Source organism: Actinia tenebrosa, unplaced genomic scaffold (genome assembly GCF_029948245.1).
Source record: "Actinia tenebrosa isolate PJP-AT-01 unplaced genomic scaffold, QUT_ActTen_1.0 PGA_scaffold12__29_contigs__length_12842862, whole genome shotgun sequence".
Classification (NCBI taxonomy): Eukaryota; Metazoa; Cnidaria; class Anthozoa; order Actiniaria; family Actiniidae; genus Actinia; species Actinia tenebrosa.
Genome location: NW_028292572.1, coordinates 7,167,116 through 7,192,507, shown reverse-complemented (window position 1 = coordinate 7,192,507; position 25,392 = coordinate 7,167,116). Strand labels below are relative to the sequence as shown.

At 39.5% G+C, this 25,392-nt stretch overlaps 2 protein-coding genes and 1 non-coding gene across 5 annotated transcripts in view; all 3 read left to right on the top strand.

The window, feature by feature from the left end:
- Window positions 1-224: 224 nt before the first annotated feature.
- LOC148912155 (erythroid differentiation-related factor 1-like) lies at window positions 225-24,410 on the top strand. The gene is given in 27 exon segments (XM_089027976.1): window positions 225-315; window positions 498-581; window positions 1,025-1,119; window positions 2,358-2,421; window positions 2,509-2,540; window positions 2,687-2,780; window positions 4,976-5,041; window positions 5,212-5,288; window positions 6,248-6,515; window positions 7,355-7,479; window positions 7,917-8,028; window positions 8,164-8,226; window positions 8,709-8,793; window positions 8,886-8,938; window positions 9,611-9,666; window positions 10,006-10,047; window positions 10,500-10,569; window positions 11,371-11,541; window positions 11,945-12,001; window positions 12,573-12,638; window positions 13,131-13,765; window positions 14,956-15,192; window positions 15,871-15,994; window positions 16,819-16,977; window positions 17,132-17,302; window positions 22,627-22,994; window positions 22,996-24,410. Coding segments are annotated over 27 exon segments (3,903 nt in total). The 5' UTR covers window positions 225-246; the 3' UTR covers window positions 23,456-24,410.
- Trnaw-cca (transfer RNA tryptophan (anticodon CCA)) lies at window positions 20,643-20,712 on the top strand. The gene has a single exon. It is a non-coding gene; the product is annotated as a tRNA-Trp (tRNA).
- Window positions 24,411-24,949: 539 nt separating the features above from the next.
- Window positions 24,950-25,392, top strand: part of LOC116296853 (uncharacterized) — a 40,295-nt gene continuing 39,852 nt past the window's right edge. For 2 of the 3 annotated variants that reach the window (XM_089028468.1, XM_089028467.1), the window contains exon 1: window positions 24,957-25,146. In XM_089028468.1, the coding sequence (XP_088884594.1) occupies window positions 25,002-25,146 (145 nt within the window). In that variant the 5' untranslated portion in view covers window positions 24,957-25,001. Of the gene's footprint in view, window positions 25,147-25,392 lie in introns of all 3 variants that reach the window. The other variant, XM_089028469.1, reaches the window with a different exon arrangement.

Below are 25,392 nucleotides of genomic sequence, written 5' to 3'. Positions count from 1 at the left end.
TCGACCAATCAGCGCGCGAGATTTTCTATAATCACCTGCGTATTCTTACTAATCCTATTTTATTAGACCTAGATAAACAAAACTTTTGTACAGCGGTATCTACATTAAGACAAAATGGCGGACGATTTATATTCAGGAGAACCTCAAATGTCTCTTATTTTTAACGCATTATCGAGTAAAAAAGGCTTTTACACTCTGCTATAGCCCATAAAAAAGTATAATAAGCTAAAGAGAAACAAATATATTATGGAAAAGACCGAAAAACATCGCGAGAGCAGTTTTACACCGACTGTAAAACATGAAGAAAAAGACAAGGTTGGAATATTAAACGCTTGAATTTATAATAATAATAATAATAATGATAATAAATTTATCCAGGAGACCTACTCGCAAAAGCGATTTTCAGTAGGGTCCTGTCCTATGGTCCTTATATTAAAGCAATGTTTTTTAACGTTATATTAATTTTCTTAAATAAGTTTCTTTTGTATTTATGGAAGGATGAAAAGACTAATGTTAGTTCTACAGCTATTGTGAAGTATGAAGCCCAGTTACCGGTTCTTCCATACGCTAAACTGCAACAGGTACGTATCAAATATATAAAATTACGTATAAAACTAATATTTCATTCATCAAATAATCTTACAAAGCTGTTAAATTTAAAGTCGAGGTATTTGAAACAAAAATCATAGGGAAAAAAATTATATTTAAAATACATATTATTGACAGAGAAATTTAAAACAAGATAAAAACGAGTTTAAATTTAACTTTTTGTTAGAGGGCAAACAATATATCCGTGAAACACTAATTACTAAATTCTTCAAAATAGTGTTACAAAAGAAAACAATAGAGTTAGCATAAAATAGTGTAAGTTAGTATTACTAATATTTCACGGATATATTGTTTGCACTCTATTCTAATTTTTTTAAATTTTAACTTATTTTTTCCTTTTCAAAGCTATTTAGACAATTTTTTTTGTATGATATTGTTAATTTTATCTATTTCAATCTATTATTGTTCTATGTAGGATACTGATCTGAATATTGCCCCTGCAAACTGGCTTAGAGACGGCAGGTTTTCAAATACGTTTCCCACCAACAGGAATCCACTTGAATTTTCAAGGTATTAAAAAGAAATTATTTGCTAATATTCACAGATATATTTAGCCATGATAAGAGCATCAGGTTCAAGACCAGGTATCCTAGGTTCCCAAGAGATTTCTTCCATGGATTTAAGAGGGTAATTTTCCCGGGGGAAAGGGGGGGTACTCCCCTATATTCGCTATACGGGTACATGCCACCAAACAGGGTATGGTTTTCTGGAACGGTATATGAAATTGCGTTCGCTCTGGTAAGGGTATATGAAATCACACTCTCCTCTCTCTGGAACAGGGTATCCATTTTCACAATACTGGAACAGGTTAAGATTTTCAGCGATCTTGCTCTTGAACAGGGTATGAATTTCAGCGATTTTACTCTGGAACAGGGTCAGGGTTCAGTGGGCTCCCCGGGGTAATTTTAATAGAAGGGTGGTAGTCACTCTGGTGATGTCATTACCAACCTCACCTATTTGCCGTTCACTCTCTGACTCTGACCAAAATAATAATGATTATAGCTAGAAGCCATGGAAAAAATATTCTTCTATTGATGGGTTGCAAGCATTCCCAAGAGAGTGGCAGCCATTGTGGTGCCATTAACAAAGGATGCCAATGAGAAATCTTTTGTTAAATGGCACCAACATGGCTGTGATGATATAATGTGCAAACGAAGAAGAATTTTTTATACTTGCTATAAAATTATTGACTTTACGACATGACTTTTAAAAACAAATGAATAATTAATGAGAATCCAATCCATTCTGATATAAGAAATCAGGTCACATGAATATCATGTAAACACCATACCATACAAACTTTACTATGAATATGCTAATTATTAGATGTAATCACACGTGGAATTGCCCTATTTCATGATGATGTCACGGTTTGTTTACATGGGCTAAAATGATAGAAAATTAGGCTAAATTTAAGCTTAATTCTCTTCTTTCGAGATATTTATCATAATATTTAGTTCAGTTCTGACCTTCACAAGCTCATAAACCAAATTTCATTGTGATTTAAGATGTGTTGTTGTCATTCCATCCCCCTCCAGTGACCATGATTGATGTGACACCATTATGAAATAGGGCAATTATCAAATTAGCATATGCATTGAAAATGTACCAAAGGATAAGGGTATTAATTATTTATGAATACAACTTGGACACAATTATGTTGTAAGCATTTACTTATGGTCAATAAACATGCAGTCATATCTTGCTATATAATAAAACATTAAATTGTGTATCATTTCGTCCCTCAGTTTTGGTATAGCACACACCTTTCTGGATAACATTGGTGATGTTGATGTCATCTCAGATGCAGAGGTAGGTTTAATTTATTGTCCAACATCTTTAACCAGTCTTTAGGAGAATTTGTGTTGCCATTAAAATTGCCATATTTTTTTATTTCAGAACATTAAAAAATTATTGAAGATGGCTTACAGGTGAATGAGAAATTTTATCTGTCTATTTAAGCAATTAGACCCGCAGCCTGAAAGGTTTGCGCATCAATAGCCCATGAGATATACACACCCTATGCACACCCTATAGTGGACACCTTGCTGACGTTGAGTCTATTACATATTCCTAGCAAAGCAGAGCTGAGCCTTGTAGTGCACCGAATAGGCAAGACCCTGTTACTGGATGATTTGGATTTACCTGCAATATTAACTTATGTTTCACAGGTCGGTTTGTTCTTCTTTTTTATACTTATTTATAAAATATTTGAAACACAACCCACGAGCTGATTGGCTGGCTACCATGTTTATATCAGAGAACAGAGACACGCTCACTCCTTCAAAAATATTTTATAAAAGCAATATAAAACACTTGCTTATTTTTTTGTATTGTGGTATAAACACCCTAGGAGCTGTAGAGCACTCGAGAAGCAAGAGAAACTCTTGGCTATGCCTTGTGTTCCTAAGCTTGCTTCTCTCGTGCTCTGCAGCTCCCAGAGTGTTTATATCACAGTATAGAGATATGCGCACGTGTTTTATATTCCTTAAATGCTGTTTTGAAGATTTAAGCAAGTAGAGGTGGGGTGGAGTAGGGTGGAGTAGGGTGGAGTGGGATGGGTTGGGGTATGGTGGGGTGGTGGAGCTGAGATAAAGGCAGAGGAGAGAGAGCAGTGGGATGAAAATGGAAAAAGGAGAAGGATTATAATTTTAAAAATGAGAATAAAGGTATAAGGAAAAGAAGATGGAAGGATCATTGAATTGAAATGAAAAATGAAGAAAGAAAGAGGTAAAAGGAAGGAAGAGGGAGAAAATGGGAAAAATGAAAGAATAGAGGAAATAGGAAGTAGATGAGAAGAACAAGAAGAAGAAGAGAGAAAGAAAATGAAAAAAGACTGGCCGATGGTAGAGCCCAAATCAAGGCTGAGCTAATGTCTAAAATGTCTCATTCTCTTGCACCCAGCAAGCTTATGAAAATATTTAGGAAATCGTATGCAGCCACTAGTACTTATTATTTACATGAGTTCTTAAAAAACATTTTCAATTATGATGGTGCCAGATCATGGAATTCTTTACCTAGTGATGTATGCAGCTAGTCCCTAGCTTCATTCCAAAACAAACTCTTATCCCTTGGCCTTACATAGATTTTTAACTTGTAAATTAATAAATGCCTTTCATATAATTGTACAATTTATATAATATCATAATTAAGATTTTTATATGCACTCCCATATTGAAAATCAGCTTAAGTTGTTGTATATGTTAGCGTGATTAAATAAAGTTTGTCTATCTATGTAGCTGAAGAGAAGAAATGGGGAAAAGAAAAGAGAAAAAGGGAAGGGGAAAGAAGGAGAAGAGAAGAAAATAAGAAAGAGAGAAAGGAGAAGTGAAGGAAAAGTGATTGAAAGCACAAGAAAATAATATGGAAGGGAAGGTGGATGGAAGAAAAAAGAGAAGAAGAAGAGATACTAGGACAATAACATGACTTTTAGAGGGCAAATTGTTTATTTGTGGCCCGAGTAGCATCATTTGCGCCCGAGCGTAGTGAGGGTGTAAAATTAATGTTGCTGCAAGGGCCACAAATGAACAATATGTTCAACCAAAGTCATGTTATTATCATAATTATACAGCTTCTCATTAATCCCATATTTTCATAATTGGACAGGTCTTGTTGATATGGGATTAATTAGGCAGCTATATAATTAATAGGTAATGGGATTTCATGCTCCCCAATCAGAAAATAATTAGACTCGAAAAAAAAAAAATCCTCGGCCTCATCCAATTTTGGAAGTCCTCAGAATTTTTCTTGCCAATTATTTCTTAATTGGACAGTATGGAGTCCTATTACATATACTTATCATCAATATACTAGGCCAAGTTAAGCAGATTTTCAAAGTTGCTGTACGAGACTTTTGGAGTTGAATCTTTGGCGGGCTGCTTTGTGGCCCGCCAAAATCCATTTTTGCCCGCTGGCCGCACGTTTTCAAGAGGGCAGTTTGTTGTTTGGCCTTGTATATTGATGATAATAGGAAGTTATACTGTCATTGAATCAAAATATGATGAACAATTTGAATAACTATTGTACTGGATTGACTATCCTCTCATATATGTGAAAATGCTTTTATGCTTTCACCCCAACATAAGGCTAGTCAGTAGCTACTTAGTTCAGAACAATAGCTTCTGGGAGGATTTTTGAGATGAGCCTTGTTAACAGCATGTTTGAAATTTTCCAGACTAAAAACTCCTCAGTAGCTACTTAGTTCAGAACAATAGCTTCTGGGAGGATTTTTGAGATGAGCCTTGTTAACAGCATGTTTGAAATTTTCCAGACTAAAAACTCCTCAGTAGCTACTTAGTTCAGAACAATAGCTTCTGGGAGGATTTTTGAGATGAGCCTTTTTAACAGCATCTTTTAATTTTACCAGACTAAAAACTCCTCAGGTTTGAGATGGCTTTATGACTTCTACTGTGAACAAAGAGGAATACCAAAGGTAACGATATAGGACTAAAAGGAAGACTACTAACAGACAAATCAGTAAACATATCAATACTCGCAAATCCAAAAATTAAAAAACTATACAGCGAACTTGATAGTTTTAAATTTTGGTGCTTTTAGACAACACCTTAGTTTAGCTTACCAGTTGACTACATCGTATTGTAGGATAGCGATTTTAAAAGAAAGAAGAACAAGGATGAAGCAAAGCAGAAAAACATCTTTTCCAAGTTTCTCCATTACAGGTAAACACTGTTGTTTTTTAGTATAGTTTGATAAATGAGCAGGAGTGTTTTAATGTGGTTAAATAAAATATTTAAGCAAAGTTAGACTTGAACTAAGTTGCCTGTTATCGCAAGTATCTGTCATCAAAAGGCTATAGCTTCGCGGCCATCTGATAAGCAAATTAATGTCTCACGCAATGAGATGAATGATGAACAGATGGTATCTGGGGACGAAGCTTGCATCGGGTGCTATCCAATTTTGCTAACGCCACGTGCTATCCAATTTCGCTAACGCTATGCGCTATCTCATATCGCTAACGCTAGCTTACGCAGTTTGTACGCTACACCAACACTATCATCTACGTGTGATGAGTTTAATGGGGTTTAAAAGCACGAGGCATAGCCAAGTGTCTTTAGATGTGATAAAACACTGTCTTTGAGTTCATTGAATGACTTCAAAAATTCATGGATAATTAATGAGCATTTAGGGTCCTTATTCATGACATGCTCTTGTACTCTTTTGGTCCTTTATAAAGATTTCAAAATCTTTATATAAAGATATCCATGTTGAACTATTATCAGGTATAAAGATCCATGCACGCGATGGATTTAAAGAACCTGATAGGTTTAAATGCTCATTAATTATTTATGAATTTGTGAAGTACTGTTTTATAAACTCGCAGGAGTGTTTTTACACCTGATAAAACATGATCTGCGAGTTTATTAAACGGCTTAAAAAACTGATGATGTATGCTCTCATATTGTACTGAATGTTTTACAAAATGAACCAAGTTTGATAGAGAAAATCCAAGTTAAAGTTTATGGTTATGATTTCTATTGTGTTTCCTTCATGCATTATTAATGAGTTTTCCAACCTGATTTAAAATTCTGCACACAATTTTTAATATCTTGCACAAAATCGAGTCTAACCCTGAGCAACAGACAACTTGAAACTGGAGTATTTCTGGCTTTTTCAACAGTATTCAACGAAATGAAGAAGAACATGGGGTTAATGGCTCCTTCAGTGATTCTTCACCAACAACTGATTCCAAGCCAAGCCCTATACCAGCAAGACAACCTGGAAAAGAGGAACATCCAACAAGAACAGAGGAAAAGACTACACTGAAAGAAAATGAGAAAAGCCGTGGGAAAGAATCAGAGTCAAAGCCAGCCAGAGAACCTATTCCTCCATCATGCAAGGAAAGGTTGAATGTGTTTCCGGCAAATGAAGAAGATGTTTTACCGGAGGTAAAGAAAGGCATCCAAAACCATCTACTTTCCATGGGGATGTTGTAGAACCAGAAAGTGTTCTTACTAAAGTAAATAGGATTTAGCAGTGGCACAGAGCCACAGAGTGGCTCTTCATCCACTGTAATTCCAATTGGAATTTAGAAGTTGATTTTTGAGGACGGAGGAAAACTGGAGAACCCGGATTCCTGGATTTCTTAAGGAAAGTCTGAGGAGGATATATTATGTAGTACCAGTAGCCTGTGTAGTGGTCCTCTTTTCCGCTGCCCTCTTCAAAGCGCTGCTATGCAGCCTGCAGTACCAGAAAATAATCCATACCTTTCAACGTTGAAGAATAGGCCACTTTAGAGACGAGCAAGAGACTGGGACAGGTTTTGAAATTTAATCTCATTAGAAAAAATCCTTTTGTTATTTGAGAGAGCATCTCAACATTAGTAAGTCTGGGAAATTTGAACATAATTGGACGAAAAGAACCAGAATGATTGGCTTTCAAGTGTGTCAAAAATTTACAAAGAATGTAAAAAAACTCTGGTTCTTTTTGACAAAATGCGTTCAAATTTCACAGACTTCCGGAAACTATCCATATCTCCCCCATGGAGGGTGGGGTCTGAGGAGGGTATATTGTGTAGTTCCAGAAAATATCCATACCTTCCCCACAGAGGGGGATTGGAAATTCCAAGGGGTGGGGAGGGTCTGAGGAGGGTACATTTTGTAGTACCAGAAAAAAAACATACCTCCCCCATGGAGGGGGATTGCAATGTCCAAGGGGTGGGGAGAGTCAGAGGAGTGTATAGACTTGACCATAGGTATTTATTTTCCATTTTTTTTCGTTGCTAAAGCCTCATCAGATGTCATCATTTCAAAGAAACATACTGTGGACGTTTGAAGATCTTCACATGTTAGTGGGGTCTAATGTGCCTATATTTGGTGGTGGAAAGTATCCAGCGGTTAGTTTGAGACTTAGGTAGGTATGGAATTGTATATATGTATCCACCTTTTGTTTCTGTAAGTCTATCTATCTTTTACCCACCCACCCATTCATTCTTACACCCATCCCATCCCATTCATTCCATTATATCCCTATTTTCATCCATCTATCCATATTTATCCATCCATCCATCCATCTGTCCGTCCGTCCGTCCGTCCGTCTGTCCATCCATCCATCCCATTCATTCATTTATGTATCTATCTTTCCAATTGTATCTAATCGATCTGCCCACCTATCCACCATCTTATCCTACCCATCCATTCATACCTCTTTCCAATTGTATTTATTCATCCACCTCAATTGTCTATGCTATTCCATCCCATCCTATCCGTCCTTTTCTATCCCATCCCATCCCACCCCACCGCTATGTAGGTACGTAGTATATGACGTCCAATTTAATAATCAATTTGTAGGGACTGTGGAAAGCCAATCAACGTACTGACAGGACTGGACTACTGGTTAGACAACCTAATGTGTAATGTCCCTGAAGTAGCAATGTGTTATCATCTAGATGGACTTGTCCAGGTAACATCAGCTTATGAACGGACGGACGGACGGACGGATGAGGGAGGGAGGGAGGGAGGGAGGGAGGGAGGGAGAAAGGGAGGGATGAATAACTTGTACCAGCTCACTCAAGTGTATGTTTTTTTTTCATTCCAGTATTATGATTTGTTCAAGACAGAGGAACTTCCTCAGCTCGAAGGAAGCAGTTTTTCACCCAAGGTAAATGAAAAGCCTAACAGATATGGTTGCTTATAATGGGCTTTTTTCAAAAAGAATTTGGATGCCAGACTAAAAAGAAATTACAAAAGAAATCACACTTTTCCTCGATGGAATTTGTGACATTTCTTTCGTATTTTGACGTTAGCCTTGCATTCAAGACAATAGCGCAGCGCAACCGTGACGTTATAAAAACGAAGACAAAGGCGAAATTCGGACAAACAAACTTACAAGTTTACTTTCAGCAGATAATTTTCACAGCCGATCGCAGTTGATCTTAGTTTACATGGGTTATTATTGTAACTTTAAGTAAAAATAATAAAATCGATTCGTATAATCCTCGTAGCGGTTAAACAGAATGCAATGTTTGTCCGAATCTTTAAGCTATTTTTAGACTCAGTGCGCTGCGCTATTTTAAGAAGGGTCCATTTCATTATTTTACTTCATTGGTGATGTAAATTTGAGGTGTTTTACTACTGTTTCAGGTCGTGAAGGACATTGCGCAGAACGTGTTGTCGTTCATGAAGTCCAACTGCACCCAGGAAGGACACACGTACTGGCTGTTCAAAGGTATTGCTTGGTTTTGATAAGTCAAAAACTTCTCCGTCTGTTTAGTTGAAACTAATAATATTTTTTCTCCATTTTTTTGGTGAAATTTTCAGCTAGTGACAGTGAAGTAGTGAAACTGTATGATCTAACATCCATCTGTGACCAGGTGAGGTGCTACTGAATCGGTTATGAAGAATGATTTGTAAACATAATGGGTGTGAGCTGATGAGGTTATTTTTTAAATACACAAATCTTGGACCCCGGACTTTAAATGCTCTAATTAGCTATTCCAAGGTCAGGGGGAAGGGTCAAGTTGGCATTGCAGTGCATGGGGGGAGAGGGGGTCAAGTTGGCATTGCAGTACATTCGGGGGGGGGGGGGGGGTGATGGGTCAAGTTGGCATTGCAGTGCATTTGTGGGCTGTTTTAGGGGATATAATTCCACGATGACGTTTATTTTGTCCCCCAAAACATCACATAATGCACTGCAATGCCAACTTGACCCATCACCCCCCCCCCGAATGTACTGCAATGCCAACTTGACCCAGTTTTTACCTTATCCATGGAATAGATAGGTGATGATAATGTTAATGCTGATAATGATGATTATCATTATGGCAGTGACCACAGAGATGAGGGGATGAAGTAGGGTGTGGCTATAGCCCCCCCCCACTTTTTTTTTTCTTATCCCATGCTACTCCCTTATATTTTCCAATCTTAGCCTGTTTTTAAAGTTTTTCTGCAGTCCTTGTGTGGTGATGACATCGATGTTGATGTTGTTGTCTGATGCTCTGCCAAGTATCTTTTCAGTATGTCAATCTCATTCTGTTTTTGTGTAGAATGCCGAGAAATACCAGAATCCCTTTACTGTTCCTGTGGGCATGTTATTCTACAGGTAAATCATATTGTTTGATATAGGAAACCTTCGAAACCCCAAATGCAAATAAGAAACCCCTTAAATGCCAGTCTTTTACGTGCCCTCCCCCCCTAAATCCCACCAACCCCTCCCCCCATGGCTGTAAAAAATGAATCGGCTCTATATCACTATATCTATTGATCCTTTGGAGATTTGATGCAATTTTGAACATTATAATCCGGGGGGCCTCAGATTTTTAATATCTCGAATGTGGCCGATTTTCAAATAATTTACAGCCCTGATATACCTTTTATAAGTTACTTTCTTGAGCTTCATAACATATCCTATTTAGAATAACAGTTGAGTTGTCTGTTACAGAGTCGCTAAGAACATGATGAAGCAAGACTCACTAGATGCAGGGTACGTGAGTACGAAAATCATTGGATGACTGAAAAATTGGTTTTCAACATGCCCAAATTTTATTATTAGTTTCATGCTTTTAGTTACATGCGCAAAACAAGGGAATTACCTTAACTATAAGCTACGGACACACGGTGCAACATTGTGCGCAGTGTTGCAGGCAATCGATGTTGCGAGATATGAGTGGCGTACGCTGCTAACGCGTCGTCTTTCACTACTGTGGTTCCAAAGGTTGGCCGCCGAACGCGGTTGGGATCTTTTGTGTTCTGAGCAGACTTTATTTACTAATAAGGCCTTTGTGGCCTTGCTTCTATTCAATTGTCCCTAGTCCCAACCGCGTTTGGCGGCCATTTATGAGAAAGGTGTATTATAGCAGCACTAGAACGACTAGACACTAAAATGCAGAATATGCATTGAATCTTACCCTTTTATTCGTTTGTTTTTGTTAACAGAGATCAGTCTATTGTCAAGCTTCTCCTAGATAGCTGTATGGGGCTGCTAGATGATCAGCAATTCCCAGAGGTAACTATTGGGCTGCCTGTGGTAAATATGGCCCAATATTATTCAAGAAGCTGGGTATAAGTCAGCTAATAAGTGTCACATTCCAATACGATTTTTTTCTTCAATAAAGTAGACAAGCTAATTCAGTATGAATACTGGCCCCTGTCCACTTTTACCTTCACGTGTCATTCCCTTGTCATTCCCTTGAGAATAAAGGTTCTGACACACGGTGCAACGTTGCATGCAACAGATCTGAAGTTGAATCGCGCTCTACTCTTGCAACATTGCGCGCAAGAATTTCATCATGTGAACATGGCTTCAACACTACATACAACGTTTTGAAATTTCCAGCCAATCAGCTTGCAGCAAATTTAAAACTACTGACCAAACATCTTAACATAGCAGACTGACACAAGCGATATTGCGTGATTTCGTTGCAATGTGTGTCACCCCGATTCAAATTTGTTGCTTGCAATGTTGTGTGCAATGCTGCACCGTGTGTCAGCACCATAAGATTCTTCGTTTGAATTGTATCCATATTCATATCTTTTCATGCGCAACCGTTAAACAAAGAAACGATACTCCAGGGAATGACACGTCGTCTGTAATTGGAAAACATTCACTAATACACACTACCATTTCATTCACTAGAGCAGTTTTCGTATGAGTGATAAAAATATGGTACCGTCTTTAAACCAAGTACATGGTACGACATCAAACCCGCGACTTAACCTTTAGTACTCACAGTGGTAGAAGTTGAACGTTTTACCATTACGCCAACCTTGCTACCCATCATAACATGTTATCGGTTTTTATCTTCAGATCATGACATCAGCAAATATTCTTTTATCAAGCTTGTTTAGTCCCGATAATATACACACCATGTCATCGTTGGATAAGACAAGCGATTCAAAGCACGCTTCGCAGGAAGATCTTTCACCAGAGCGACATGAGATACAGACCGCACCTGTAGATGTTATGGCTCATAGAGGGGTATGATAACAAGAGTATTGATATAATATGTGGTATAATACCATGCAATGTCAATGACTACCACTACCACTGCTGCTTCTGCTACCACTACCGCCACCGCCACCACCACCACCACCACCACTACCGCTACCACCATCACTACCGCTACCACTACCACTACCACCATCACCACCACCACCACCACTACCGCTACCACCATCACTACCGCTACCACTACCACTACCACTACCACTACCGCTACCACCATCACTACCGCTACCACTACCACTACCACTACCACCATCACTACCACCACCACTACCGCTACTGAAAACAAGCTATGCAAGTACAACGGACACTACCATACCTACCTGTCCCTTTCATAATGCAACTGATTGAAGGTGTCTCTTTTTGTTTGTTTCAGTCACTTGAGGTGGGTGAGCTTTCAACCCCAGGGATGTACCAAGATGACATCAGACAGGTATTAACACTCGTTAATAGACCTAATTCGTGGCGATGCAGTGTTTTCTATTACAGACTACGTGTTATTCTCTAGGGTATCATTTCTTTGTGTCTTTGAGAAGACACATGTTGGAACGAAAACGATACGAGTGATTTGGCTTCCTTTTATTTTAAACGACAACACGCTTCTTGCACGATAAGCGACCAATTCCTTCTCACCCTCGCTCCAGGCCCTAACTACTTATTCTACACAGGGTCCCCGGACCTGGCCTAATCTAATACGTACAAACAACACATGAATATGTACAATTCAAACAATCTTTTTATCAAGGGAATGACACGTGGCCTAAAATAGGTAATCATTGCACAACAGCGAATAAGGTCTCATACAGTATTTGATTAGGACTCATTAGAGCGCCCTTCATTCTTCTGCGACCACGTGGGCACGTAGTTTTGTATCTTGGCTATCATCCATCTAAAACCTCGACGATATGAGTCAACGACCAACGACCAAAGCCATAACTCAGAAGTCTGGAGATTACAGGAATATGGAATGACTCTACTGATCTTGTCTGTCATTATTCCTTTAGATTGCCAAGACCATCACCAATAATGTGGAAATAAGGTGTAAAAGGGCGCTATCGTATATTGTGGAGGTAAGATGTAAGAAAGAACATAACTGGGTAACTATGATAGGACGTGCGCTTTGAAGTTTAGTCGTTTAGTTTGTTCTCTGATGATGAATCTAAGATCCGAAAGCTCGGAAAATGATAAATATATTTATAAAATAACTGTTATAAATCTTGAATTCTGATTGGTTAGGAGCGCGTGCTTTATGAGAACACACAGCACGCAGCGCCCTTTGCATTTTATAAAAGAAACAAAAACCTTGCTTGCTGTGTGGAGTTATAAAGCACTTGGGGATTGGCAAAACACTTATCCCCGCGTGCTTTATAACTGCACATAGCACGCGCGCACGTTTTATGACTGCACACATCACGCGCGCACGTTTTATGACTGCACATAGCACGCGCGCGCGTTTTATGACTGCACACAGCACGCGCGCGCGTTTTTATTTCTTCAGTAGAAGAAACAACGACTGAATATTTATTATTATTTAATTATTGGATATTGTTATTCATAACTAGGGACTTCGTTGTCTGAAGCTTGGCCTGGCCACGGACGAAGAAGCTGTTGAAATGGACAGCACAACCAGCAAGGACGATCGTAGTCATGGTAACAATCTACCACAGGGCTCCCATGGCCGACCAGGACCCCAGTCTTTCTCAGTTCGTCGGCTGACTGCTCTAGAACCCGGTTCCTCACGTCCATCGTCGTCACGTAGTTCGGACGAGTGTAATCAAAACCCGTTACTTCTCGTCAAACCGGTTCACTGGAGGGCGCAATCCAAAGGTCTTTTAATAAGAAAGGCAACGTCTGTTTACCACTCAATGGCCTGCTTAGCCAACACGAAGGGTAAATTCGGACGAGCATTAAGATTTTGCAAGCTTTCTCTTGAGTGTCTCGAAGCTTACAAGCCATGTGGGACCAACAAAAGTGAAGAAGACAACGAGTTGATGCGGTCAATACTTTGCGCATGTGCAGACTCGTATTTGATGCTGGCGAAAAGTGGGGAGAATTTAGAGGTTCATCATGATGAATTTCTGCAAAGGTCGCGCGATGATAAGGCTATTTCTGCCGCGACGAAGGAGTTCGTTTGTGACAAAACAGGGATTTTTAAAGTGGAATTTAAATCTGTGGTTGAAGACAACCTCATTACCAGGTATTGTGGTTTGTATTCACTACCTCTCACCTCTGAAGTCTCGGGTTCGACTCTTTGACTCGGCATCACGTAGAGTTTGTTATGTCTCTCCCACGATTCGAGACTTTTTCTCCCTCCCCAAAACCTAAATTCCAATTCGATCTGTGAGATATCCGTGCTTTTGATCAGCCCAGAGGTTGTTTTTAGGGTTTGATCTGTGAGTTAGCCGTGCCCTGACTTAGATCAGTCCAGAGGTTGTTTTAGGGTTTGATCTGTGAGTTAGCCATGCCCTGACTTAGATCAGCCCAGAGGTTGTTTTAGGGTTTGATCTGTGAGTTAGCCGTGCCCTGACTTAGATCAGTCCAGAGGTTGTTTTAGGGTTTGATCTGTGAGTTAGCCATGCCCTGACTTAGATCAGCCCAGAGGTTGTTTCAGGGTTCTATCTGTGAGTTAGCCATGCCCTGACTTAGATCAGCCCAGAGGTTGTTTTAGGGTTTGATCTGTGAGTTAGCCGTGCCCTGACTTAGATCAGTCCAGAGGTTGTTTTAGGGTTTGATCTGTGAGTTAGCCATGCCCTGACTTAGATCAGCCCAGAGGTTGTTTTAGGGTTCTATCTGTGAGTTAGCCATGCCCTGACTTAGATCAGCCCAGAGGTTGTTTCAGGGTTCTATCTCTGAGTTAGCCATGCCCTGACTTAGATCAGCCCAGAGGTTGTTTCAGGGTTCTATCTCTGAGTTAGCCATGACCTGACATAGATCACCCCAGAGGTTGTTTCAGGGTTCTATCTGTGAGTTAGCCATGCCCTGACTTAGATCACCCCAGAGGTTGTTTCAGGGTTCTATCTCTGAGTTAGCCATGACCTGACATAGATCACCCCATAGGTTATTTCAGGTCCTTTCAATGGCTTTCCTTCACTGAAACACATGAATATTCTACACAATATTGAGACTTTTTGTTCAAATGTTGTTAACTTTGCTATTACATCTGCTGTTACACATACTTGTCACCTTCTAAGGGCTGCAGGGTCCTTTGTATTAACACAGGGTTTTATTCCTGCAATCTTCAACTATTTATTCAAAGTATTTATTTATTTTTACTTCTAATTTTGAGTTGAAAATAAAAACCTTTGAACCTTTGAACTTTAAGACTAACTCGCGCAAACAAAATGTTAACCTGGAGTTCTTATTTTCTACGTCTGATTTATCCAACAGTGCTGACTTCTACACAGCTGCGCTAGACATGACGGGCAAACAAACCAAAGAAGAAGAGTACATTAGTTTGGCTCGTCGCGTCGGCAACGTCAAGAACGAGTTGGGTGTTTTCTTCATGAATCGTGCCGCGATGATGCTAGGAAATGGCGAAGGACTTGCCAAGCAGAGAGACATGTGGAAGAAGAGTTTCCTCTTCTTTGAGAGTGGGGTTAAAGCTTTTGAAACTATTAATGACAAGTAGGTCATTTGCATAACGGTTACTCATTCTTCCAAGAAAATAAGATTCTCTTCATGTATTATGCATGATGCATGCAGGGATGGGTGCATTCTGGTCTAGCTTGGGTACAAACATCTTTTGCTTATCATGCCTTATATGGTGTTGATCAAAGCTAGACCTGGGATAAGGAACAAGGTGCATCCTGGTCTAGCTTGGGTACAAGCATCTTTTGCTTATCATGCCTTATATGGTGTTGATCAAAGCTAGACCTGGGATAGGGAACAAGGTGCATCCTGGACTAGCTTGGGTAAAAATACCGCTTTGCTTATCATGCCTTATATGGTGTTGATCAAAGCTAGATGTGGGATAGGGAACAAGGTGCATCCTGGTCTAGCTTGGGTAAAAATAACACCAAATAAGGCATGATGAACGAAAGATGTTTGTACCCTAGCTAGACCAGAATGCACCTTGTTCCCTATCCCTGGTCTAGCTTTGATCAACACCGTATAAGGCATGATGAACAAAAGATGTTTGTACCCAAGCTAGACCAGAATGTACCTTATTCACTTATGTTAGTCAAATTGATTTGCTTGTGGAGGCTAGTCGAGTCAGCTAAAAGACAAGACCTTCACCCAGTCCATTATTATGAATTTATCCAGTCCCCAACATAATATTAATGTTGTCTTTTCTTTAATTAGAGCCAACCTAGCACTGTTGCATTCCAATACCGGACGCTTAATGAGGTTGTGCGCGCAAGCGGTACGGACAGACAGACCTTCACAGGCCGAGTTCTCTTCAGAAGAAAAGACCTTCTATAAACAGGTGAAAACTTTGTAAATTTATACCTCATAAAAAAAAACCAAGGAGATGAAAAGTCCTAAATTTGTGCCGATTGATATATGGGCTATTTTCACGAATCGTACAATCCTTTAAAGTGACTACCTATTTTTGAACGTTCGATTTGAGCCCACGATGTGCGCGCGCTCAAAAACCGCGGAGAACCATACGCGTTTTGAGTTTCAACAGAGCAAAACCCTCAAATTTTGCACGGGAGACCCAATTTTTCTTTCCAGATTTGGAATCAGCAATAAAATTCAATTCGGAAAATCAAAGTTTTAAAAATGTTTAAGATTTTTTCCAAAAGTAGGCAGTCACATTAAACAATTTTGACTATCTTACTTACTATGTATATTGAAGAAATAGAAAACGCGCGCGCGTTCTGTGTGCAGTTATAAAGCACGCGGGGGTTGGCAAAACACGAGAGAATCCTAAGCCAGGAGAAGCATGGCATATAACGGAGTGCTTCTCGACACTTCTCCCGTGTTCTGCCAATCCCTAAGTGCTTTATAACTGCACACAGCACGGCAAGCAATTTTTTTATTTCTTTCATAAAATACAAATGTCATTTTTAATCTGCGCTTTATAAATGTAATTTATTTATTATTATTATTTTTGAATTTTTTTTACAAATGTCGTTATTTTGAATAGGAATGACGCAACTGAAAGTGCGCGCGCGTGTTGTGTGCTTCCCCTCTGCCCCCTGTGTAGTTACATTGTGGGTAGCATGTGTGCAGATCTCGCACCCCTCCCCCTCCCCCCTCAGGAAAGTCTTACCAGTTTACGGATAACTTGATATTACACTACAGGCTATCGAGTTTTACAACCGAGCTCTGCAGAGTTTAGCCGAGAGGAAAGTATGTGCCGAGGTCTGGGACGCAGTCACGTGGGAATTATCTGGCGCATACTTCACCATGGCAACATTACTGCAAGATTATCCGCCTTTGTCGGTCCTGTCTCAGCAAGAGGTAAAGACGTCTCATTTTAACCTTTAAATTATTTAAATCTGTATATTGGGGGGTGGGGTAGGTATAACTTGCTGTTGACATTTTCCCCGACCCACACCCCTCCCCCTGACATATTTTAGGAAAATCCATAGACCGATATTTTCTTGGATTAAAGGCCGAGAAAGAGATAACAGAAATGATGATGAAGGCTTTGAAGTTATGCGAGCCCACAGGCAAAGGGTCAGTGGTAAACATTCGTCCTCAGTCTCCTGAAGATCTTGACAGAAGGCTTGGTTCCATTCATCATAGATTGGCTTCTCTTTATCATAATGCCTACAGAAACGAGGTGAGGTTTTAGTTTTCTATTCATTATTTTGTTTAAGTATTCAGTAAGCCTAACTTATACAGATTTACTGAGTGAAATGACGATGGTGATGATGATGATGGGGATGATGATGGTGATAATGGTGATGGTGGTGATAATGATGGTGATAATGGTGATGATGATGGTGATGATGGTGGTGATGATGGTGGTGATGGTGATAATGATGGTGATAATGATGGTGATGATGATTGTGATGATGGTGGTGATGGTGATGGTGATGATGATGACGATGATGACGATGATGATGATGATGATGGTAATGGTGACGATGACGATGGTAATGATGATATTGATGGTAATGATGATAACGACAATAATGATGATGATGGTGATGATGATGATGATAAGGAAGTAGTGAACCCCCCTCCCCCATATACCGTAGTAGCTAGGGGAGGGGTGGTCTAAATTCCTGAATACCCACTTAAGAATGTAGGGGGAGGGGTGGTCTAAATTCCTGAATACCCCCTTAAGAATGTAGGGGGAGGGGAGGTTGGAATGTAGAACAGGGTCAAAGTACGAAAATTCCAATCACCAAGGCGGGAATTTGAAATATGAAATATGAAAACATATTTTTATGGAGAGAAAAGTTTAAAAGCCCGATCAAAATCAGCAGAATCACTTGCTCATCACCTTCGTCGGAAAAACCCCACTTGCACTATAATCCATCCAGCCAGATTACGGATAGATTAGTTAACATGTCATCTGGAAAAGTAATACAAATAGGAGACCGTGGATACGTTATTTTTGTGAAGGATGTTCGAAGGGAGAAAAAAATATGTATCCGCAAACAGAAGAAAGATTTATCGAGCGGGAAGACGGTTCTAACTAGTTCAGGAGTGTCTTTGACTTTAGACGAATGGACATCACTCAAATCGGCAATTGAAACAGTGGATACGGAGTTAGTGAACAATGAGACAACTACTGCATCCAGTCAGTCCAAAACCACCGATCCTCATCAGGAGCCAACGTTTCCTGGATCCATTCAAACCCTTCCGGATGATGGCAGTGCGCAAAATTACGAGGCACAAGGAAAAGATTATTTACCAAGAATTTTCACCACTTCTGAACTGGACACTATTTTTAATGCGCTCGGTCCGGAAATGGAACTGACAACAAGGGAACAGCAAAGTGGATTAGCTACTGGACAGCAGCAAGTACCCAGTTGGGGATCTCGAATGTACTATTATCCGCCGTCATAGAAAATAATTATACCAAAGACATATTGTTTTGGATTTGCTGTAGCATTTATTGAAAAGTGAAATAAAATATTTTGTTTCTTACAAATGAAGTTGGTGTCATAATTAATGTACATGTTTGATATGATTTCGAGCTCTAACATTGCAGTGTTGACAGGCACCATCAGTTTTACCTGTCAACTAGGGTCTTATCCGTAATAACAAACTATTATTATATTTCTTGTTACAGATTCTTATTCCATGTCTTCTGATTCGTCCGTTTGTGTTTGTAGATGTTGTGTGGTGAATAAATTGTTCAAGAGAAATTTACGTTGATCAATAGCAACCTGGGTTGCTTCCATCCAGTCGTAATCACCAGTGTCCAGTAAATCTCGTCGGGTTCTCATTATTTTACAATAATACGCATCCCTTCTTAACGCGCGGATCCATACCAATTTTTCCAACAGTACGTTTCTCAGCTCGTTTTGAAATGCAGGGATCATTTTGTTGTATGCAAGCACTTCAGCCGCTGCTTTCGATTCGCCTTTTTCCATGTACTGGTTTTCCAGAGTTTCTAATTCAATCTCGTGTCGGTCCATGGTTTCTTTTATCAACACTGACCAGCAGTCTTCTTCAGGCTCATCATCGTCATCATCAGGACCATCATATGACTCTGATTCACTTGTGTCTACTTCCCTGTCTTCTTCAACTTCTTCGCTTGACGTCTCTTCATCATATGTTGATTCATTTTCCTCTATATCGTTCATTTTGCAAATATGATTGTCCAAGTGACGTCTTAGATTGACCCCTGTGGAGAATGTCTTGCCACAATAATAACACTGCTTGGGTAACGTGTCCTCTAAGGGATCTAATACTAAATGATTTTCCTTTCAAAGTTTGCCGCAATTTATGTCCTCCCTGAACTACTCTCAACCTGCTCCTTAACTGCTCCTCATATGCTCCCTGCTGCTCCTTATGCTCTCAGGCTGCTCCTTCACATTAAATACTCCTAAGGACTCATGAAAAGAATCTCTACTCGCAGTGTACGTCGAAGCTTTTTTTTTTTGTCTTAATTGTTTTGGATAATTTGAAGCAACAACCTTGTGATCTGGAGTCAGGTGTCAATCAGTCAATTCTTAGAAAATAACGTCACTGTTGTCCATGGCCTTTTTGTCCTTTTCTGCGAGATTGGCCTGGTTTTGGCCTTTTTGGCCTGGGTATGGCCTTTTTGGCCTGGCTGCAGGCCATATATAAACCAAAATTAGGAAAAATAAAGTCATTTTAGTTAACTCTTCCTGAACTGTAAACATGGTTAAACGAGTTTGTCGAGACTGCCCGATTGCAGGATGTGGTGCAAAATATCTCGTGAGATTAGCGAACCATCTGTCGGATGTTCATTTGCTGGATAGCGATCATCGGAGAAAGTATCTACAAGAGGCTAAATTGCAACCGAAAGTAAAATTCGTTTTGAATCCAATTAGTGCCAAAACTGATGATAACAATGACAAAAACTTGACGCATGTACAAGGCAGAGAGTATGAGTTTTCGCAACCAAGACAATACAGGGTGCAGAGACTTGCAGACACTAAAGTAAAACAGGGTGCAACCTTTTTCAAAACAAAAACCAAAGACAAAAAGGAGCGAAGTCATGGGAAATCAAAAGGATGGTTAACGATGAATTAGGACGAGAGAACAAACTGATAATTTGTGTCAAAAAGGCTGGTTGTTTGTTCAGTTGAATTCAATAGTAAATACGCATGACACATCACAGTCATGACAAAAAAATGAAATAAAATAAAATAAAGCCAAAGAAAGCCATGGTTTGTGTAATGTGTACGAGATTAGCTTGGTATTCTATGGAGTACAAGAGGGTGTCGTCACTTTCACCGGCTTAATCTTATCTACAATAAGCTGGATGGAACAGAGATCGGTTTAGTTTTGACTGTTGCTTAGAGCTGCATTTCATCTTTCGATTGAAAATTCTAGGTAGAATATATGTATGTTAGACAGTAACTAAGCAATAATATTCAATAACTAATCTCATAATCCCATGAACAATAAAAATACTTCGTTCGGTATGCTTACAGGAGTATATTAACCAATCTTGACTATACGAAATCACAGAGGACCTTGTGGTGTAATGGTTATCACGTCTGACTCCAGATCAGGTTATGGGTTCGATTCCCATTAAGGTCATTGTTATTGTATTTTGGACAGAGAGGAGGAAAAGTATCCTGATTCTGGTTTTAGTCAGAAACTAACCGAACACGTATCTGATAAAGCACCTTACACAATCAATGAATACGTCCAAAGGGTTTCGCACTCTAAGTTGTGGCCATATCGTCGAAGTTCCTTTGGTGCACGATCGCTGTGGAAAAAAGTACTCTGACTGCTCTCACACAGTGGAAATACCAAACTGCTTTATTTGCCCTGAATATTTTACGACATGCCCGTATTGTGGTGGTAATTTCTGGAATTGCTCCTGTACCTGGCCTGAAAGCCTAAATCTAGTTGACCTCATTGCCAGTTAATAGAAACGTACATACTATTCGACAGGTAAAACTGATGGTGCCTGTCAACACTGCAATGTTAGAGCTCGAAATCATATCAAACATGTACATTAATTATGACACCAACTTCATTTGTAAGAAACAAAATATTTTATTTCACTTTTCAATAAATGCTACAGCAAATCCAAAACAATATGTCTTTGGTATAATTATTTTCTATGACGGCGGATAATAGTACATTCGAGATCCCCAACTGGGTACTTGCTGCTGTCCAGTAGCTAATCCACTTTGCTGTTCCCTTGTTGTCAGTTCCATTTCCGGACCGAGCGCATTAAAAATAGTGTCCAGTTCAGAAGTGGTGAAAATTCTTGGTAAATAATCTTTTCCTTGTGCCTCGTAATTTTGCGCACTGCCATCATCCGGAAGGGTTTGAATGGATCCAGGAAACGTTGGCTCCTGATGAGGATCGGTGGTTTTGGACTGACTGGATGCAGTAGTTGTCTCATTGTTCACTAACTCCGTATCCACTGTTTCAATTGCCGATTTGAGTGATGTCCATTCGTCTAAAGTCAAAGACACTCCTGAACTAGTTAGAACCGTCTTCCCGCTCGATAAATCTTTCTTCTGTTTGCGGATACATATTTTTTTCTCCCTTCGAACATCCTTCACAAAAATAACGTATCCACGGTCTCCTATTTGTATTACTTTTCCAGATGACATGTTAACTAATCTATCCGTAATCTGGCTGGATGGATTATAGTGCAAGTGGGGTTTTTCCGACGAAGGTGATGAGCAAGTGATTCTGCTGATTTTGATCGGGCTTTTAAACTTTTCTCTCCATAAAAATATGTTTTCATATTTCATATTTCAAATTCCCGCCTTGGTGATTGGAATTTTCGTACTTTGACCCTGTTCTACATTCCAACCTCCCCTCCCCCTACATTCTTAAGGGGGTATTCAGGAATTTAGACCACCCCTCCCCCTACATTCTTAAGTGGGTATTCAGGAATTTAGACCACCCCTCCCCTAGCTACTACGGTATATGGGGGAGGGGGGTTCACTACTTCCGGATGATGATGATGATGTTGAAGACTATGATCATGATGACAATGTGAATGATGGTGATGGTTATGACGATGATGTATGATGTATGATGTTGATAGCGATGAGGATGTAATGATGATGTTAAAGATAATGATGGTGATGATGATGATGATGATTATAATGATGATGATTATGATTATGATTATGATGGTGAAGGAATTCTTTTCATCTGCTTCGCCTAGTCATCCTGGGAATGAGAAGAAAACAATTGGGCATCTGTTCCTTTTCTGAGTCGCTAAGTTCAATGTTTATTTTCTCTTTGGGGATAGATAGTCATCCTTTCCTGGGCTTACTAGAATATCCTAGTGATTCCCTAAGAGAAGGGGGCTGGATTTTATATGACTGCTGGGAAAATGATCTCATTTATAATTCTCAAAATATATGAAAATGGTTCAACATTGCGTCCAAAGTTTTCTGACATCTTTCTAATCTTTATCACTTGCCAAGACTGGGTCATGGAATCTTATTCGAAAACTTATCTTTATGTTTCACTTAGACCCTAGACCAAGACAGAAAGAAGGTACGCTCTCTGGCAGAACTACACTACTCCAAGGCTTGCACTTATTTAAAAGCCAGTACTTTCCCATGCGAATGGATTAGAATTCACCTTGAACGCGTAGCACTTTGTGAACATCAGGTCTCTCTTCACGGTAGTGGCTCTGCTGCTTCGGTCAAAATTCTACAGACTGCTCTTGATTTTGTTCTCGAATCTAGAAAAGCGCTAGAAGTTTTGACTGCCAGAAAGGGAGAGAATTTTGAGAAGAATATCGAAGGGAAGAAATTCGTGAACGTCAGTGAAAATGATGAAGAAAATTCAGCATTGATTGAGAGTGAAGCTCGATTAAAAGGATTAGAAAATGAAAAAAAATTGTATCGAAAAGATAAAACATTCTGAAGACGAAGCGGCAAACGTTGTAATGGAAGAAGAACAAAAGAAAAATAGGAGAAGAAATTCTAAAGCAGAGAAGAGTACGACAGACGTTGACGAAAGACGAAAGCCAGGCGAAGAAAATACAACGGTTTTAAATACCGATAAAAACTCTCAAGAATTGAGTTCGGAATACCTAAATGAGCTGAAAATCCTTATTCCAATCCTAGAGGGAAGACTTAACTACGTACTGAAAGAAATAGTGAAGTTTTGGAACACTAAGAAGGGAAAAAATAAAGAGTTAAACGTTCACGAACTGGAAAGAGCAAAGCGAATGTATTCCATGGCTCTGAGGGAAAGCGTTGGGAAAAACGAAGAAGGAAACTATGTAGAAAAGGGAATAAAACTGGTGCAAACACTGGAGAAAATTGAGAAAATCAAATTGGAGGCTCAATAACAATGTTCAAGAAACCTCACGACTCTCAAGGAATGTTTATTAGAATTTTTTGGCAGCATTTTCGGCTGAACTGTGGTAGAAAATATGTTGGCGTACAGCACGTTTGCAGTAGCGCTGACATTGAACTGGCTTCCTTGAAAAGCCGAAGAGCTAGGAGTTTGCTGCTCTCTAAATTTTTTTCCGATTTTTTTTGAGACAATAATGTTGAGTTGGCACACGGACAATTTTAATGTTTTTATTATTCTCAGCAATTACAATTTCCTGCTTCAAGATGACGAGGAACAATTATTAATGACAAAACTGTTTGGTTGTAACAAGAGAATATATTTACATTCGTTTGTTGTAAGGCCCTGGCTAAACGAGGAAACATGTTTCCCTAAATGTTTCCTAAGGTGGCAAAACTGTCAGGAAACATCGGGAAACAATGTTTCCATGCGTCTTGGAAACGTGAAATGCTTCTGCCGCACAGCAAAAACATTTTTTGCGTTTTGGAAGCAAAATTTGTTGCACGCAGCAATGTTTCGCATGTGGCTAAACTGGGAAACATCGAGGAAAACATGCGCGCAGAAAACATGTTTCTGTCTTCCCTGGGCACAGAATACGAACGAATTTCTTCGTGGCATGGGTGCCGTAGTGGTTTACTGCTCGCCTCTCACCGTCGTGGTCCGGATTCCAGCCCAGGCTCGGACTGGATCATATATGAGTTGAATTCGTTTAATGCAGTGTTCGATCCCTTGCCACGAGGGTTTTCTCTGGGATCTCCAGTTTCCTCCCTCCGTAAAAAGCAACATGTGAGTTGAGTGTTGTATGTTGTAAATATAGAATGTAGTGGTAGTGCATGGGAAGGGAGCCTCACGAAAGAGCCCCGTACGGGAAGTGATGGTTGTAAAACACAGACTGCCGGAAATGCGTCAGTTTTTTTGACGATTTCTCAACTAAAATGAATATGACGTTTGCATAATGGTGTCATTTGACTCCTACTACCATAATGCTTAGCGAATTTTCTTTCTTATTTAAATTTGCATTCCCTCATGGGAATAGTATGACAATTGGTGCTAATTAACTGAACAAGGGAAAGTGTGCAAGGAAGTTTGGTAGTTGAAGTCGATGACAAAGTCCTATTCTAATCTTAATGAAACATTAATGATAAAAAGGTAAATTTAACACCTTGAAAAGATGTAAAAACTTACTGACGTTTCGGACGCTAGTCCTTCGTATTCTACTCCGACGAAGGACTAGCGTCCGAAACGTCGTTAAGTTTTTTCATCTTTTCACAGTGTATAATTTACCCTTTTATCATTACTGTTTCATTAGAAACACCGACGCAGCTCACACTGGTGTTTAGCTAGTTATCTCTTCTAATCTTAATGAAAGGGGTTTATCTATGAGAAGCGTCCAGCGAATCTAGATGAAAAGGAATATAAATGAATGAATGAATTAAAGAAAGAATGAATGGAATATAACGCCTGAAGATAGTTCAAGCCCGCGATGCTAACTGCTACCATAGTTCCCAGTCCCTCTCGTCCCAGCCAGGGAAGGTTTCAAAATGGCGGAAGAGGGTTCATCATCTGAAGTCGATGTCTTGGAGAGTCTAAAATCAGAGCTAATACTAGACTACTGCTCTTATAAACTATGGAATGAGTTCAAGAGAAGTTCACAGATGACCAAAGGCTTGTTAAAAATCCTTAAAGGTTAGAAAATATAGACAAAATTTCAGTTTGTTTTAGTAAATGGGGAATGTTTTTAGCGCCAAATTCAAAGCGTTGGGAAGCGTTGTGTTGACAGACCAACGATTTGATTTGGTTTTCGTTGTTTAACCTACTGTTCTTGTCGCTTTTAACAAAATCGTGGATGCTCATTACATTGGAGGTTAAAATTAGATGGTTTTCATGGTACGTAGCCTTGTTGCAGAGCAAAACAATACGAAAAAATTTCCT